This window comes from Anabrus simplex, chromosome 2, assembly GCF_040414725.1.
Source record: "Anabrus simplex isolate iqAnaSimp1 chromosome 2, ASM4041472v1, whole genome shotgun sequence".
In the NCBI taxonomy this organism is placed as follows: domain Eukaryota; kingdom Metazoa; phylum Arthropoda; class Insecta; order Orthoptera; family Tettigoniidae; genus Anabrus; species Anabrus simplex.
In genome coordinates this window covers 455,733,121-455,753,047 of record NC_090266.1, presented here as the reverse complement: position 1 = coordinate 455,753,047, position 19,927 = coordinate 455,733,121, and the positions used below count along the sequence as shown (strand labels likewise).

Genomic DNA, 19,927 nt, shown 5'->3' with positions numbered 1-19,927 from the left:
GTTTACATCTTCTGACAGGTACTAAATGGCAGGGAGGCATTCAGCTAGGTGGATATGTAGTAACCACTTTGGCCTGTGCCAATGACTTGGTCTTATTGGTAGATTGTGCTGAAAGCATGCAATCCAATGTCCGACTCTTTGGCTGAATGGTCAGCGTACTGGCTTCGGTTCAGACGGTCCCGGGTTCGATTCCCGCCGGGTTGGGGATTTTAACCTACATTGGTTAATTCCAATGGCCTGGGTGTTTGTGCTGTCCTCAACATCCCTGCAACTCACGCACCACACACAACACTATCCTCTACCACAGTAACAAGCAGTTACCTACACATGGCAGATGCCACCCACCCTCGTCGGAGGGTCTGCTTTACAAGGGCTGCACTCAGCTAGAAATAGCCACACGAAATTGTAAATTATATGCAATCCAATCTCTTAGAACTTGAAAATAGGTGCAACAAGTATATGAAAATTAGCCTTTCCAAGACTAAAGTGATGTAAGTAGGGAAGAAACCTAAGAGAACTCAATGTGAGTTTGGGTATACAATACCGGAACAGGTAGATCATTTCAAGTATTTAAGATGTGTATTCTCTCAGGATGGTAGTATAACTAGTGAGATTAAATCAAGGTGCAGTAAAGCAAATGCAGTAAACTCGCAGTTGTGCTCAACAGTATTCTGTAGGAAAGAAGTCGGCTCGAGGACAAAACTATATTTACACCAGTCTGTTTTCGAACAAACTCTGGAGTACGGGAGTGAAAGCCGGGTGGACTCTGGATATCGTATTCATAAGTTAGAAGTAATAGCCGTCCGCCTCTGTGGTGTAGTGGTTAGTGTGATTAGCTGCCACCCCCGGAGGTCCGGGTTCGATTTCCGGCTCTGCCACGAAATTTGAAAAGTGGTACGAGGACTGGAATGGGGTCCACTCAGCCTCGGGAGGTCAACTGAAGTGGTTTTCTGTGGTTTCCCACTTCTCCTCCAGGCATATGCCGGGATGGTGCCTAACTTAACGCCACGGCCGCTTCCTTCCCTCTTCCTTGTCTATCCCTTCCAATATTCCCAAAATCAAACGATGTTGACTATAAGCCTATAAATATAGAGTATACACTGCTCTAAAAAACGACAACATTAATATAACCATCCCCCTGCAAGGCCCATGTTCAGCATAGCAGGTGAGGCCACCTGGGCGAAGTACTGGTCACCCTTCCCAGTTGTATCACCCGACCCAGAGTCGGGAGCTCCAGGACACTGCCCTTGAGGCGCTAGAGGTGGGATCCCTCGCCGAGTCCGAGGGAAAAACCAACCCTGGAGGGTAAGCAGATTAAGAAAGAAAGAAAGTAAGTAGTAATAGCCATGGAAGTAGCGAGAATGATCACTGGTAAGAATAGACGGGAACAATGGGAGGTGGGTACTCAGAATGAGATAAAGGCTGTCAAAATGAACCACTGTTACTCAGTTTCTAATGATTTAAAGTTAAGACGTAAGCTAAGGAACTAAACAAGCCCATAGTGCTGATTACAATTTTAGGATTGTGGAGGTGTTCGGTAAATTCACAGAGGCTTGCAGACTGAACACTGAAAGGCCTTTTAAAGTCAATAATGAAAATGTATCGGCCTATAGGTAGAGCAACACACAACAATAAAGAGGAAAAATTGGCCCTTCTCTGAATTTTGAACTTTGAATCACTAGGTAAAGGTAAAGTGTAAATAAAAAAATCACTATGTGGGTAAATGTAAAGTTTGTCCGACTCGTTGGCTGAATGGTCAGCGTACTGGCCTTCGGTTCAGAGGGTCCCGGGTTCGATTCCCGGCCGGGTCGGGGATTTTAACCTTAATTGGTTAATTCCAATAGCTCGGGAGCTGGGTGCATGTGCTGTCCCCAACATCCCTGCAACTCACACACCACACATAACACTATCCTCCACCACAATAACACGCAGTTACCTACACATGGCAAATGCCGCCCACCCTCATCGGAGGGTCTGCCTTGCAAGTGCTGCACTCGGCTAGAAATAGCCACACGAAATTATAATTATTATAATGTAAAGTTTGAAAAACGAAAGGATCACCACATACTATCATTATCTAATTACCCTTTATAATAAAACCAGTAAGTGCCTCATCTTCGTTAAACGCCTGGAAAGCAAATTAGCCCACTAGCAAAAATTACTTTTTCTCTAGCAGTACGCTGAACGGTACTAATTAGTACAAATGTTTTAAAGGGAAAATAGCAAATTACCCATTCACTTTTGAAGAAAAGAAAAACAAATCTCCACAAACAGGATGAAAGCTCCATAAACAAAATGAATAAGAATAATATAAGTTTACTTTACTTCTGAGGTATGATCACAAGCCACGAAGCGAACAGTCCTGGCTTAACAGTAAGTCGGTCAGTGACGAATTTGGCCGTGACTAACTGAAAGTAAGCAGACAACACTGATCTACAATACTGTTGCAATAACGGTCTCAACAGTAACTGTAATCGCCTGGGAAATTACGAGAAAGTGAACGAGGCCAAGCATAAACAGTATGTACCATACGAAGGAATACGGTAAAAGTGGCGTGTGTTTATGTTATTCAGGGACTGCATTAATTTCTTTCTCCAGCAAAACACTCCTAATGTTACGAAATAAAACTATCATACGACACACCACGAACTTTCCTCCATTTTAAGAGTCTGCCAACTACTGAGTACAATCAACAAAGGAACAACACAAGCAATGTATAATATAGTTTAAATCAGTGGTTAACAAATATTCAGCCCCTGACTTGAATATTATTTTCTTTGTGTTATTAACAAGAGAAAACTTTGAAGTAAATACAAAATTATTTCTCCTAGAAACACGCAAATAACATAGGAGGAAGACTGAATTAAAGTCGGAAAAAAACTGCACATTATAAACACATACTATTTAAGACAAATGTTAAAAAGTAAACGCAAACTGATGATTCATCGACTCGTCAAACTGAGATTTCATTAGCACGCACAGATAAACAGGGGAACCAAGAACTAATGACGAAACTTAGGCTCAAATCTGATATTTCTCTGAAAATGCACTTCGACACAGGATTTCAAATAGCCAAGGAAAACACTATGTATTAACCACAAAGAAACAAAATATTATTCTTACCTTATAACCATTGTTGACTTTATTCCAAAGATGAAAGTCTATCGGGAAATTAATATTATTAAACTTAGTATGATTATTATAACTGGCAGTACCAAAAAAAGAAGCAAAATATATGGGGAACTAAAATTTAACTAGCCTGTTAATATCTCGATGTTCGAATTCCTCTAGATCGTGCTCCATGTTTAAACACATCTTAACACATAATAACACACTGATACATCCACTTCACTATACACTAACGTAAACCGAGCGAACTGACGAACAGAAAGAGCTCACTGGCGAAAATACTGCCCCACGCCACTTTCACAGAAAGCTCCACTACTGAATCGACGAAACTGCTAAGCGTGGCAGTGAAAACAGCTGTGCGCCACTCTCGAGACATCTACCGGACATTTCGCGAAGCGTTGTGGGTCACTGACAGCAAACCATGATTGGCTGCAAGCTGTAAACAAATGTAGGGCTCACAACCCAACAACTTAATACAAACACACAGGATGTTTCGTAACCATCCATCTGCCTGTCTGTTAGGTCATCAGCCCAGAGGCTGGTTGGATCCTCAAATAGCACCGCCAAAGGCTATGTAGTTATAGGAAAACCACAAAAACCAATGGCAGTACCAAAATGAGGCGTACTAGGCAATCCTCACTCGGCCAGGCAGTGCTATTGTAGCACAACTAACCCTACGAGCAACACCTTTCATAACACTCGGACGCTCTGAATGTCATCACTAGGGTTAGGAAGTTTATGACCTAAAGATGTACAAAATATGCAAGCAAATATGACCTAAAAAATTAAAATATAACTTATGCATTTTAGGGATAACTGGCAAATATTAGAGTCACTTATTACCAACATTAAACATGATTAGCGATAATACAGCATACACATTTAATCATGCAAACTGACAGAGCTGCTGTATTTTAAAACTTTTTAGGCCTACAGTCATTCAGTATCATAATCTTGAGACTCAGTTCTCACTCGGTTTTTCTAGAAAGAGAACAAGAAACGAAGAATTAGCATGCTTTTTGGTATCTGTCGGCGTAGTCCATACTGCATCTCTTTCACAGAATCATGTCTGCTGAACCTATTTTTTTCTGGAAAAGAAAAATATATCTACTACAGAATTTCGAAAGCCTGTGTTTGAAACTCGACGCAGATGACATGCATCTTCTTGAAACCGACGCCTCAATTTAAATACAAATGCTCAAAATATAACTAAATATGACCCTATATAACTAAAATAAGCAAAATTTGACCAAAAGAATAAAAAATGGCCAAAATATGCAATTATATGCAACATAAAATTGCTTCAGACTGGGCCAGGGACCCATCATTCACACTTATTCTTCAGATTTCCGGTAAAATGAGATCAGGAAAGAAATATGACTTTGCCTTATCATCCGAACGTTAGTCATCACTCAGCACCACCCATACCCCAGCAGCTAACATATTGTCACAGCAACGGATGAGACTGGGACTTCAGTGGAAGCTAGACTTTGTTCTGGCCTGTGCCAAGAGAAGGATGCAAAAGTACTGTATCTATCAAGAAATGACAGCAGGCAGATAACTATTCATACACCCATAGAAGATCATGAGTTCAAAGGGTATACGTTCTTCTAGGTCTCCTTACAAAACTGCAAAGTTTATTATTATAAGTATACAATATAGAACATTTTACGCAAGAAAAAATATGCATGTGCTCATATGAACTACAGAGAAAGTTAGAATAACTCTATTCTAACAGAAAATTTTGCATTTGATTGACTACAAATTCAGATTTTATAAAAATGCAATTTTCGGTGAAATCTGCAAATGGAAAATGAAAAATTAATTTCATAAAGAAGTGTTGGTGATCAATGCTTTTGTGAGTGCTTATCTCCCCCACTCAGACGGTTAATCAATCTTATTTCCTTGACTGCGGGTTCGAAAACTCCCAGTCCTTCCGGCACCTTAAAGAATTCCGGGGCAAACACTACGCCTCTTAAAATCCAGAGGCACTGGAAAGACGTTAAACAATTATTATTATTATTATTATTATTATTATTATTATTATTATTATTATTATTATTATTATTATATCATAGTAGTCATTTATAAAGAAAGCCAAGAATAACGGCTGAGAAGATTCGTCTTGCTGACCACACGACACTGCGTAATCTGCAGGCCTTCGGTCGCTTGGTAGGCTAAAGCCCTTCAGGGCTGTAGTGCAATGGGGTTAGGTTAGTCTTTTATAATCCCCGGAAGATGACGTACCATAATTACTCTAAAGAAATGTATTCACGTGGAAGAAAAAAAAGAGAAATAAATCATGAGTTGTATTACTTCTATTATTTTGGAGATGGTATGTGCACGGGAAACACGAAGTTGTCATCAATCAATCAATAAATACTTATCTGCATTTTGGGCAGTCGCGTAGGTGGCACATCCCCTGTCTGTTGTTTCCCAGCCTTTTCTTAAATGATTTCAAAGAAATTGGAAATTTTTTCAACACATCCCTTGGTAAGTTATTCCAAGCCCTAACTCCCCTTCCTATAAAAGAATATTTGCCCAAATTTGTCCTCTTGAATTCCAACTTTACTTTCATATTGTGATCTTTCCTACCTTTAAAGACACCACTCAAACTTATTCGTCTACTAATGTCATTCCACGCCATCCCTCCGCGGACACCTCGGAATATACCACTTAGTCGAGCAGCTCGTCTTCTTTCTCCCAAGTCTTCCCAGCCCAAACTTTGCAACTTTTTTTCTTTTTTACAATTTGCTTTACGTCGCACCGACACAGATAGGTCTTATGGCGACGATGGGATAGGAAAGGCCTAGGAGTTGGAAAGAAGCGGCCGTGACCTTAATTAAGGTACAGCCCCAGCATTTGCCTGGTGTGAAAATGGGAAACCACGGAAAACCATATTCAGGGCTGCTGACAGTGGGGTTCGAACCTACTATCTCCCGGATGCAAGCTCACAGCTGCGCGGCCCTAACCGCGCGGCCAACTCGCCCTGTGCAACATTTTGGTAACGCTACTCTTTTGTCGGAAATCCTTCAGAACAAATCGAGCTGCTTTTCTTTGGATTTCTTTTTCCAGTTCATGAATCAAGTAATCCTGGTGAGGGTCCCATACACTGGAACCATACTCTAGTTGGGGTCTTACCAAAGACTTACATAGCTTCTCCTTTGCATCCTTGCTACAACCCCTAAACACCCTCATAACCATGTGTAGAGATCTGTACCCTTTATTTACAATCCCATTTATGTGATTACTCCAAGGAAGATCTTTCCTTATATTAACACATAGATACTTACAATGATCCCCAAAAGGAACTTTCACCCCATCAACGCAGTAATTAAAACAGAGAGGACTTTTCCTATTTGTGAAACTCACAACCTGACTTTTAACCCCGTTTATCATCGTACCATTGCCCCCTGTCCATATCACATTATCGAGGTCATTTTGCAGTTGCTCACAATCTTGTAATTTGTTACTCTATACAGAATAACATCATCCGTAAAAAGCCTTATCTCTGATTCCACTTCTTTACTCATATCATTTATATATAGGCCTATAAATAAGAAAACATAAAGGTCCAATAATATACTGCCTTGAGGAATTCCCCTCTTAATTATTACAGGGTCAGATAAAGCCTCGCCTACTCTAATTCTCTGAGATCTATTTTCTGGACCCCTTGTTTTAAAATACATTGGTGACAGTAATCAATGGAACATAATATTGTAGTAATGATAATATGTTAAAATTGCTGAAACCTAAGTACCTGCCAAGACCTAGTGTTTACTGTCTTCTGGTAGGGGCTAGAACAAATTTACTTTCATTGACCTGCCTAAGTCTCATCCTTGGCTTTTGCCAACATGAAAGTGACATGTAGTCACTCCCTGTTATGTATGGTGTGAAAATGTCGCTCCCAGGGCCAGTGGGCTTGGCAGACTGATATAGAACAGTAACTTCTGGCGTATGAAGAAACCAACAAGAAACTACCTCACTCCTCATTTCCGTACTATGCCTCTTCAGTGATGCCTAGGCAATCTATGGCAGCTAATGGTGGATCTCTTGAGGATTAAATCAGCCTTCGGGCTCAATACTCAGCATACCTACATATCATGTCATGTCAACTACGACGGAGAAACGCAGTTCCACAAGAGAATTCACGCTATAATTATCCCAAATATGCAAGAATGATAGCAACTTAATCAGTCTACGACAGCTGTCTAGATACCTATGAACTATAAACAAAACGTAATTTAAAATTACAAATAATTAAATGAGAATGCGTTTCACAATTTCACTACTGGCTACGAAGGAGCTTATTAATTTTCTCATCGTCTTGAGGCCGGCTGCGTAGCACAGACTATCACCTCCTTTCCTCAACGTTCTGGGATCGAAATTCAGCTGTCAGTTGGCATTTAAGAGTGCTTAAATGCGAGTGATTCGTATCAGCAATCCACTGCGAAAGTAAGGATTACTTTCCCAAGGTAATATTTCAGAACTTTGGCGTATCTTCAGACCGGCAGTAGTTGCGGGGATATTGAACTAGGATTGTTACTTTTTTAAATAAGAAGGAAGATTTTTCATTACCATACTGTATTTTTAAATAACTCATGCCTTCATAAATTTTAACAAATGCCATTTTCGATCAAAAGTTACGCACATTTATGTCTTAAACCCTATTGCTGCGTAACACTTCGGTATTTTGAAACTGATTTAACTTTATCTAGCAATCTACTGTTATTCTTTAGTAGGTTACAACTCATTGCAGGGCATGCCGAAATTTACTAGAATTCGAAGCTCTGATTTTAAGAGTTCGGGTGAACACCTGTTCCTTCCATCAGTCCACTTGATACTTTCAGGGGATTTCAGGAAATTAACAAAATGACTGATAATTCTAGATGTTAATATGTTTTCCACTAACATGTCTGCCTTCGTTTTGCCATTGGGAAGTTTTACAGCTGTTTCTGAATCTGAATCTGCGAATATACACTATATCAATTTATTTCCGCAATCCAAACTTGCATAAGCATAATTGAAGAGGCTCTATAGAAGACCTGCGCGTCCGAGAGGATGAGGCAGGCGCGCCGACTTCGGGTAATATTTGCGGGGGGAGCATGGATATCATGAACACAGACGTGAAATGAAAACAAACCGAAAAAAACAGGACACTAATATTGCTTGTTTCTCAAATACATTTTTGAACGAGTCCTATGTATGACGTTTTCAATAATATTCACGAGTAAACTGAAAAATAGAACTTTATTCATAATGAAATATTTCAAAGGGATGTCTTATGTACGAAACTAGCAAAAATGATCATAACTAAAAAAAATGTAGAGCTTGCTTCATACTGGTAGATACATTTTCTGAATAAATGTCCTGTTACTGCATATTGTTCACTAGCAAGATACCCGTGCTTCGCTACGGTTTTAATCTCAAAGTTATTATTCCTAGGTTTACATTTTGGAAAGTCCACTGTCAGCTGAGCCTTTAAAATACCCCCTCAGTTCGTACGTTAAACGGTTTGGGGGGAATGATTATTGATGTTCTGATCCAAAACCCATTTGAACCCCATACGAAGGAATTTGAATGTTTTAAACCCTATATTATTTAACTTCTAGGATGTAAAAGCGACCAACCTGTGAAATTTTGATTTTGTACGTCGAACAGTAATGGAGGAATGAATACTTTATTAAGGGGTGAATGTTTTAAAATATTTATTAACATCTCGGGTAGAGAAGACCACCCTTCACAAAAAATAAAGTTCGTGCTTGAAACGGTTTCGAAAGAATGGATATTGTGTTTTTGAGTGTCAACCACCACCTAAACACCTTAGAGGAGAAATATTTTTAAGTATACGATATTTTACACCTAGGACATAAAAGATACCCGTCTCGTAAAATAACATCTTTGTACGTCAAACGGTTTTGGAGGGATGATTAATTTTGTTTACGGAGATAACCTCATTTAACACTTTAGGGGTGGAACGAAAAAAAAGTTTCCTATTTCACATTTAGGATTTAAAATATATACCGCTATATGGAAATTTGTCTTCATACGTTAAACCGTTTCGGAGGAAGGAATGAATGCATTTGTTCGGATCTTAATCCCCATTTAACTTCCGAGCAGTTAAATTTGTTTCAAACCTTCTGTTATTTAACACCTAGGATATCATTTGAAATTTTAACTTCATAATTCACACTGTTTCATATAAATGCATATTTTTGTACTCATTCCTCTCCCCCCCCCCCCAGTCAAAACCCCCTTAGGGGTCTATTGTTTTAAGTCCACTTCTTATTTGTGTCCTCATAAAGAGAATTCAACTCCTTTTACACCCACCTTAAGTTATTCCAACCGCCCCCCCCCTCCCTACCCTGCCACAAAATACGTGTGTCTTTATTTTTAAAGGAGATTTCATATGCCAATGTTCTTGTCCGTAATATCCTTCGTTTACGAGATATGAGTATCCTCAAACAAAGAACTGAACTCATCTTTCAATTCATTTATCCCCCTCCCCTTAATTGGATTTTCCGAAAACAAAAGAATACGTGTTTACTTTTAAAGGAGATTTCAAATACAAATGTCCATGTCTGTAACATCCTCAGTTTCTGAGATATAAGTATCCTCATAAAAAGAATTCAACACCTTATTCAGTTCTTTTTACAAACCCCTATCCCTTAAGTGATTTTTCCGAAACAACAAAAATCGTGTTAATTTATTTTTAAATATATTAAACATACCAGTTTTCACGTCTGTAATATGTTAATTTTTTTAGATATAATGTACATACGCTCATTTTTAAAAATTCACCCCTTTTAGCACTTCCCCTTAAGTGGATTTTCAGAAAACAAATTATGCGTGTTCCTTTACTTTTACAGGATATTCCAAATACCAATTTTAGCGTCTGTAACATCTTCAGTACCGAGCTCGATAGCTGCAGTCGCTTAAGTGCAGCCAGTATTCAGTATTCGGGAGGTAATGGGTTCGAACCCCACTGTCGGCAGCTCTGAAGGTGGTTTTCCGTGGTTTCCCCATTTTCACACCAGGCAAATGCTGGGGCTGCACCTTAATTAAGGCCACGGCCGCTTCCTTCCCAGTCCTAGCCCTTTCCTCTCCCATCGTCGCCAAAAGACCTATCTGTGTCGGTGCGATGTAAAGCCAATAGCAAAAAAAAAAATCTTCAATATTAGTCATATAAGTATCGTCAGAGCACCTTCAGTTTTTGAGATATAAGTATCCTCTTAAAAAGTATTCAAACCCTTATTCTGTCCTTTTTACAACCCCCTTAAATGAATTTTCCGAAAACAAAAAATTAGGTGTTTCTCTATTTTTAAAGAAGATTCCAAATACAAATTTTCATGTCTGTAACATCTTCAGATTTTGAAATATAAGTATCCTCATAAAAATAATTCAACTCCTAATTAAGTCCTTTTTACAGCCCTCTTAAGTGAACTTTCCGAAAACAAAAAGTACGCGTTTCTTTATTTTTAAAGGAGATTGCACATACCAACTTTCACGTCTGTAATATATTCTGTTTTGGAGATACCAGTATCCTAATGAAAGTAATTCAACCCCCTTTCTCAGTCATTTTACCCCACCCCCTCAATTGTTTTTCCGAAAAAAAAAAATACGTGCTACTTTATTTTGAAGAGAGATTAAAAATACCAGTTCTCACCTCTGTAATATGTTAAGTTTTTGAGATATACTGCAGATATGCTCATTTTAAAAATTCACCCGCTTTAAGTCCAGTTCCATTGCTAAATGGTTAGCGTGCTGGCCTTTAATCACAGGAGCCCCGGGTTCGATTCCCGGCGGGGTCGGGAATTTTAACGTTAATTGGTTAATTCCACTGACACGGAGGCTGGGTGTATGTGTCGTCTTCATCATCATTTCATCCTCATCACGACGCGCAGGTCACCTACGGGAGTCAAATCAAAAGACCTGCATCCGGCGAGCCGAACATGTCCTCGGACACTCCCGGCACTATAAGCCATACGCTATTTCATTTTTTTACCCCCTTTAATACTTCCCCTTAGGTGGATTTTCAGAAAATAATTATGCGTGTTCCTTTATTTTTACAGGAGGTTCCAAATACCAATTTTCACGTCTGTAACATGTTACGTTTTTGAGATATATTGTAGAGTAGCTGATGTACCCGTGCTTCGCTACGGGATTGGATTCTCAGAGAGACTGACCTTGTGGTTTTCCTAACTGAAGTCAACATAGGCTATTACAAAAACTTCGGTACGAAAGTAGTGATTAAAAGCAATGATATCATATACCTAAAATACTCGATCAATTGGAAAAACCGCACATTTTCTCACTTTTCACGAACAGGACTACGCTGCCGATCAAACAGTCCAAAGTTCCAGAGCTGGAATGATCAAAGCCGCAGATAGCCGTGATCCGTGAACACCCTTCGTCTTTTTTCGGCAGAGAGGGGGTCGAATAGTTGAGACTTCCACGGCATAAAATATGCCCTTCTACTAATCTGTTTCCTAGAAGTACCCGATGAGTCGGAAAATCCTAATTCACTACATTCGCGGCGGAAAAATCTATCTGACTCGGAGGCAAATTTTTCCTCCAAGCCAGAGGAGAAACCCATTGTTCACTGCTAATTTGGAATAAAATGAATGTGGAATTTAATAAAAGTAAAGAGGAAGAAGCTTTAATTAAGAAACGGCTCTTTTCAGGGTCGAATTTTGAGTTATTTAGTGAATTGTGGTGCTATAATTTGGAATAGGCCTAAATTGTTATTCTATACCAGGCCATAGGCCTACTACTACTACTACTACTACTACTACTACTACTACTAAGTGAGCCTCTGCCTTAAGTATGCACACTGCTCATTCAAAACAGCGCGTCAGATTAGGAATCGCGTAGCTGGAATACTATGATGAACCTGTGTGTTACGTACCAGCTGTATCAGAAAATGTATGAACCAGAGGAATACCATGCTAAAGAAGAAAGTTTTCCAACTCTCCAGCTATTTCCCCTAAATTACCATCTGTCGTAGTTGAGAGGCAGCATAAGAGACAAAGAACATCACATCAAACAATGGTCAATGTAATGTTACTGCCACCGCTTGGCAGCGGATGCGCCGATCCTCGCATGCTGACGTCACTCGGGCTGCGCCTGGACCCCTCGCACGTGCCACATGTCCCTGCGTCAACCATCTTCGCCACAGGCGCTGCACCGTGGACACATCCCTATGGGTATCGGCTGCGATTTGACGAAGCGACCAACCTGCCCTTCTCAGCCCGATCACCATACCCCTCGTAAAGTCGTCTGTCTGCTGGAAATGCCTCCGTTGACGGCGGCCTGGCATTCTTAGCTATACACGTATCCTGTGGCACACGACAACACGTTATACAATGACTGTCGGCTGAGAAATCACGGTACGAAGTGGGCCATTCGCCAACGCCGTGTCCCATTTATCGTTCGCTACGTGCGCAGCACAGCGGCGCATTTCACATCATGAGCATACCTCAGTGACGTCAGTCTACCCTGCAATTGGCATAAAGTTCTGACCACTCCTTCTTGGTGTTGCATTTGCTCTGTCAGTCAGTGTAAATTTATCCTGAACATTTCATTTCTTTGTGTCCAATAGTTTTCACTCGGGGATGATGAATCAGTCAGTTGGTCAGTCAGTCAGGATATGATATATATATATATATATATATTTCGTGATACGAAATGTGAAAAGTTCTACCACCACATGTACCACCCGAACATTTTCGTTTGGGAAATGCAGTTCTCTGAAGGAATACCCGCCTTATAATATAATTTCTTGATATAAAGTCACGTGCCAACTTCTCCAGATTGAACGCCTTAGCAGCCTCCTTGTGTAGGTCTATATGCTTTTTTTATTACCGTAGAATGGGGTTACTTTGAACAATGGTGTAACATTGAACACTTTACCTGGAAATTATATTTAATGTTAAAAATGCTACTGAAGAAATATATTAAGGTAAATTTCTGTTGGGGATATTAAGGATACATTTTTTGAGCACATTTGTACCACTGGCTGTGGTTGATGGCAATTGTATGTTCTTTAGTTGGTGTTTAAAATGACGGCTAAATTTGTTTAATTTTTTCAAATGGTACTACTTTTACACGTTTGAAGGTATGTATCGACTTTGATCTTTAGAAAACATTTGTATCACAGTTTTCAATATGTCTTTTAAATATAATATATATGATTTTTGCACTAGATTTACATATCTCATGGTTATATCAGAAAATATTCATTCGGAAATTTTCTAACCTAAAATGGGGTAACATTGAACACTATTCAAAGTAACCCCAAACACATAAATTATTTTCTACTGATAATGCCTCTCTTTTTATCTGAAGCTTATTGTTGATATCTACTAAAAGGTGTGATTCTAGGTGTTACAAGGTAGATTTGTTATATGTTTCAGTTCTAAAATGACAAGGAGACACGTCCGTAAAAGCTGATTCCCATCCATACAAGAGTTGCTCTTTGCAGAACTCTGAGAAAGCTGTGAATGCTGTCACGAATGGCAGAAATACACTCACCCGCACATACTGTGTCACAGATAGTGCCTGACATGCTGAAGAAATTAAGAAATGCTGACGAAGCAATGAAAATACAGAGGAAGAGAAGAATTAATGTTGTGACTGGGAGGAGTATCAGTGCCGGAGATGTATTATCAGGCAAAACCACCCAAGAAAAACAGGGCTCTGTGCAAGAAGACGATTCTTCTAGTACGAGTGCTGATGAGGAACAAGAGAGACAGCTCCTGGAACCCAGTGATGAGGAGTATGGACGACAAGAAATCTGTGATGATCCAGATATACATTCTGAAAGAGGCTCTTCAGATGCTACCAATGATCCAGAAAGAGGAGATTTCTGTTTGGTTCGTTTCCATGCAAGAAAAACCGTGAAGCACTATGTTAGCAAATTCCAAACATCAGTAATGATAACAGTGGAGTAATTTATGATTTAGCTTTTCTTTGTCACAGTCATAAAGTTGATTTTAAATTTTATTGGCCTAATGTACCAGATAAAGGAATGGCCAGTAAGGAAGACATTGTAAAGTTTCTGAATGCTCCAGATATTGATAAGAGGGGTGTTTTACTTTTCAGCAAGAAGGAACTGGCATTGTACCAGAAAATACATCTATAGATCTATAGATCTAAAGATTTCATTTGACTATGTTCTGTTTTGTTGATTTATGAAAATGTTTGTAAAATATTTTACTACATTTATTTTAAAATGTCAGCTTAATTTATCCATATTTGCATGGTATTACATCTTAATGCAGTATTATTCAATCACCAATTCCATTTAAAAACAGTTTTGATGATCAAAGTTGCCCTCACGAAGTTTAACTTTGAACTGCAATAAAAAAATAAAGTTTGTTCAAAGTTACCCCAATTGCAGGGTAACTTTGAACACTGCCTTTTATTTTTATTATATATAATAAATGCACATATAATCAATTTTGACATGCACAATCATTTGAGGTCCGTAGTCCCCCTATCTGGCTGCACTGATCCATTTAAAATAATTAAGAATATTTGAGGGGTAGCACAATAAAGTTTGAAAGTGTTCAAAGTAACCCCATTTTACGGTACATTATTTTCTTTACGTCGCACCGACACAGATAGGTCTTATGGCGACTATGAGATAGGAAAGGCCTAGGAGTGGAAAGGAAGCGGCCGTGGCCTTAATTAAGGTACAGCCGCAACATTTGCCTGGTGTGAAAAAGGGAAACCACTGAAAATCATCTTCAGGGCTGCCGATAATGGTGTTCGGACCCACTATCTCCCGGATGCAAGCTCACAGCGGCGCGCCCCTAACCGCATGGCCAACTCGCCCGGTGAGCCTATAAGCAGAAGGTTCAATTAAGGCTCTGCTGTTCTGTAGTTGTACGGAAATAAGCCTTAAGTATTTTACGGGCTGAGAAAAGCCTCTCAGCTGTTGAAGTTATCACGGTAATTATCATCACTACTTTTTTTGATTGAACAGTTCTGAGAGCAAATCCTCAAGATAATAATGGTGTCATTTATGGCCTACGAAGAGGCCAGGTGCAGGTCTTTTTCTAGTAGACGGCCCATAGGCATGTCTGTGAGGATGGGGCCCTACCTAAGATTATTTCTAATGATGAAGACGGCACACATACCCAGTCCCCAAGCCAATGAGTTAACACATTAAGGTTAAAATCCTCGATCCGGCCGAGAATCAAACTCGGGACTTTCTGGACCAAAGGCCAGAACGCTGAGCTAGCCATTGAGCCGCACATTCTTAAGATGAACTGCCTTCTAGAAATGATTGGTTATGTCCTCTAAGTTATTAATTATGTTCCCGTCATTCAGCAACGACTTACGAAACATTCCTTTGTGAAGCAAAAGACAAACAGAGTCTATACAATCCTCATGGAGTTGTAAAATTTTGTCTTTGCCTCACTCCCAAGTGAACTGCTCGAATTCAAGTAAGAATTTGTAATAGGATGTGTCAAGACGGATAGCCTAACAAATAACATTGGTATCTGTGAGTCCAGTCCGCCTCCGTGGTGTAGTGGTTAGTGTGATTAACTACCGCTCCCGGAGGCCCGGGTGATTCCCAGCTCTGCTGCGAAATTTGAAAAGTGGTGCGAGGACTGGAACGGGGTCCACTCTGCCTCGGGAGGTGAAATGAACAGAGGGGGATTCGATTCTCAGCTCAGCTATCCTCGAAGTGATTTTCCGTGGTTTCCCACATCTTCTCCAGGAAAATGCCGGGATAGTACCTAACTTAAAGGGCCGTCCACACGTGCAGGCTTTACTTCGTACATACTTGCGTAAACCCACGGTTACTAGACTAGACGGTAGGGGTCATCAGTTGGGTGCGCAGTACCAAGCCACGCCTCCTGACGTTACACGGTCCCCATGTTCGCTAAACGAAACAGAGCGCCATTAGTCTAGTGTCTAGTGATGGTGTTTACCTTGTGAACAGTGTAAGAGTTTAATTTTTCTGTGCTGTGCCATTAGACATTAGACATTAAATTTCATCGTTTTCCAAAGAACAGTGACATTCAATTAAAGTGGATTAATGCCTGTAAACGGGCTGACTCGTTTACTATTGAGAATGCTCGTGTGTGCTCTGTAATGAGATGAAATGGCGTATGGCTTATAGTGCCGGGAGTGTCCGAGGACATGTTCGGCTCGCCAAGTGCAGGTCTTTTGATTTGACTCCCTTAGATGACCTGCGCGTCGTGATGAGGATGAAATGATGATGAAGACGACACATACTCCCAGCCCCCGTGCCAGAGAAATTAATCTATGATGGTTAAAATTCCCGACCCTGCCGGGAATCGAATCCGGGACCCCTATGACCAAAGGCCAGCATGCTAACTATTTAGCCATGGAGCCGGACTGTGTGCTCTGTACAGTGTACACTTCGACAACTCGGACTACTTAAGGGACTTGAAGGGTGAGTTGTTAAACCTTCCAATCAGACGTGATTTAAGGCCTGACGCAGTACCACATTTAAATTTGCCACTGAGTAATAATGATTTAGCGAGTCAGTCCTGTAAAGATTGTGAAATAAGGGCACAAAAGCGAAATCATCGTAAGGAGATACGGCAAAGTTTACAATCGCAGGCGCCAATTGAAGCAGAAAATATTAATAATGCAATCTTGAGGAAGGAATTAGATGACAAAAGTAAACATCAGTGTTTCTGTAATGAGAAAATTGCTGAAGTGACTGCAGAATTGGAGTTAATTAGACTAGAAAATTGTGACTTAAAACAGCAAAATAAGGATCTTCAGGACCGTCTTAGTGCAGCTAATACCGAGATAATAAAATTTAAAAATAATATTCAAGTTTTTGAGGCTACTTTTTCTAAAAGTCAACAACAAGCTTTAGTAAAAGGCAGATGCTCAGGCTGGTCATCTGAGGACATTGCTAAGGCGGTAACCTTACGGTCTGTATCATATAAAGCATAAACAAACTTAAGCACATGAATTCTTACAAGAGGTGTAAACGAACTCCTAATGAAAAAGGAAAAGTGTGAAAAAATTAAGAAAATTGTTGGATAGACTGATTTTAAAGTAATGTAAAACAACCAAATAACATCTAGATGTACGGTAAATATTTTGTGTAGTACCTATATAATGTAAACATGTAAACAGTTTTACCACCGTAATAATAATAATTAGGTGTATTTATTAGGTCTTTTTAAATATTGAACTTTTGATCGCACTTTCTGACTGTGAGGTTCTTCTCCTTACCACAGGTCTATGTGGCCTAAGCCTGTGGAAGCCTCTTTCCCCCCCAAAAAAGAGTGACCCCTGATATGGTGGAAGAGGTTGACACGTATCTTCGGGGGCTTTTTACTAACATTCCACCGGCCAATACACATTTATAAATAATTATTTACACATACATATAATACTAGGTGATTACAATAACAATAACAATAACAATCCGCCAAAACAACGGTAAAAAGCATCCCGCGCTATTGGTCATGTTTCTTAATTTTAGTAACTAGTTTTAGAAATAACTCTATGTATAAAATCGTTCTAAAATCACTGGATGGATAGAAAATACGAAAACCGAACCGTAAATACTTTATTTGCGAGGCGAAAGATAATTTAGTAATGAGAAAGCTACTGGAATAGTTCGTTAAACACAGTGTTATTATATTACATGTAATGTTCTGAAAAATACTCAAATAAATTACAACATAATTATCTACACATAACAACTGGCAGTGGAGCCTCCGTGGCTCAGACGGCAGCGCGTCGGCCTCTCACCGCTGGATACCGTGGTTCAAATCTCGGTCACTCCATGTGAGATTTGTGCTGGACAAAGCGGAGGCAGGACAGGTTTTTCTCCGAGTACTCCGGTTTTCCCTGTCATCTTTCATTCCAGCAACACTCTCCATTCTCATTTCATAGCATCTATCAGTCATTACTAAATCACTTTGGGAGTGGCGACCCCATCGTACTAATAGCCTATATCTGTTTCATTCATTCCATTCCTGACCCGGCCATGACTGGAAAACAGGTTGTAGGTTTTTTCAACAACTGGCAATTATATTTGACAAAATTGAAAAATATTAAGCAAGTGGTTAAATAAAAACAAGCAAATCATTAACAGAAACGCTCAATTACAACGGGTCGCGTTCACTGCAAGCCCGGCAGAGGAGACCACATGACGTCACCAGCCAAAGCCAGCCTGCGCGTGACTCCTACCGTCTAGTCTAGTAACCATGCGTAAACCGGTTTGCAGCGGAAAGCTTGTGCGTATGGACGGGAAGACGGTAGCTCGTGCAAGCCAAGAGGCGCGACTTGAAACATGAAATACTTTTCAGTACAGATAGGCGTATCAATTAAAACAATAATGTCAAATATAGTAAATTATTCAAAACAGTTTACTGCGGAGTTTATCGAGGTCTACAAGTCTCTACTAATGTCTTTGGAAAGTAAAATCGAAGGAGTATTCCGACAGGAATAAAATGATAAAGAGGTAAGTTCGACTTCGCAATAGGTGCCATCACAGCAAAGTGGCCAAGTGACGATTTACTTTTTTTTTTTACTGTTTGCTGCTAAAGAAGAAGAAAAGTAAACGTTTTAGATCGAAATGGAGCAAATATGGCTATTGAAAAGAGATATATATTCACGTGTAAATTTTAACGAAAAACTTAAGTGTAGATCCAGATGACTGGCGTAATTATTTAAGAATGGATGAAAACGCATATACTGAATTGCTTCGTCTGTCAACGCCTCTACGTGACCGACAAAATACTGTGATGCGCGTATCTATATCTCCGCACGAAAGACTGATTTGCATTTTAAGGTTTTTAACTATAGGAAGACCGTATAGACTATAGAGACTTGACATTCACGATGGCAATTTTTCATCAAGCTTTGTCCTTAATAATTCCGCACACATGTCAAGCCTTTTACAAGGTTATAAGCAAAGAATTCATGAATGTAAGTTAAGATCAATGTTTATAAAGGAAACAATATAGCAGTTCACTGAAACTGATGGATGGCAAACTGTTGTTATAAGCAAGCATATTTGAAGGCATCTGCCTCGTAGGTAAACATACTGTAACGGTTCAAATCCCGTTACAAGCATTATTTGTATTATTAGTATTCTTTTATTATTATTATTATTATTATTATTATTATTATTATTATTATTATTATTATTATTATTATTACGGGGATACCATGGTGGACAGAGATGAAAGAAGGTTCGGGCATGAATGGGTCTATCTAACATAGTCAAAAGATTAATTAAAATTTTGAAATTAGTGTTATATTCCTTACTTTTTTTTCTTTTTTTTTTTAGAAACAAAATTTTACAAAATTCAGGTACCACATTTTACTTACAAGCATAGAAAATCTAATGACAACAACCTTCAGCTTGAGCTCACTAATTATACATTCTCTAATGAGCGCTCCGGCTCCTTTCAAAAACAGTCAAGGAGACGACCCTCCCAATCTGCCGGCAAATGTCGAAGCTTATGGGTCATAAATGTCGTGTTGATCTTCAGTTCTTCTCTCCGTCAATTTTTTCCCACATCCACTTAGTATGTCTGCTTCTCTTCCTCTTGAGTTGTCCGGGCGATAAGTGTGTACGTTCGGGATAGGAGATAACAAGTCTAGGACCGGGCGAGTTGGCCGTGCGGTTAGGAGCATGCAGCTGTGAGCTCGCATCCGGAAGATAGTGGGTTCGAACCCCACTGTCGGCAGCCCTGAAGATGATTTTCCGTGGTTTCCCATTTTCACACCAGGCAAATGCTGGGGCTGTACCTTAATTAAGGTCACGGCCGCTTCCTTCCCA

General features: G+C 39.6%; 1 protein-coding gene across 4 annotated transcripts in view; it reads right to left on the bottom strand.

Annotated features, from left to right (window-relative positions):
* Positions 1–19,927, bottom strand: part of Pli (E3 ubiquitin-protein ligase pellino) — an 826,064-nt gene that overhangs the window by 713,505 nt on the left and 92,632 nt on the right. Inside the window, exons 1-2 of one of the 4 annotated variants that reach the window (XM_067140843.2) lie at positions 3,260–3,475; positions 3,124–3,161 (exon numbers count right to left, since the gene is read on the bottom strand). The exons of 2 other annotated variants lie outside the window; for them this stretch is intronic. In XM_067140843.2, the coding sequence (XP_066996944.1) occupies positions 3,124–3,134 (11 nt within the window). In that variant the 5' untranslated portion in view covers positions 3,135–3,161; positions 3,260–3,475. Of the gene's footprint in view, positions 1–3,123; positions 3,162–3,259; positions 3,476–19,927 lie in introns of those variants that run through there. One more of the 4 variants, XM_067140841.2, reaches the window with a different exon arrangement.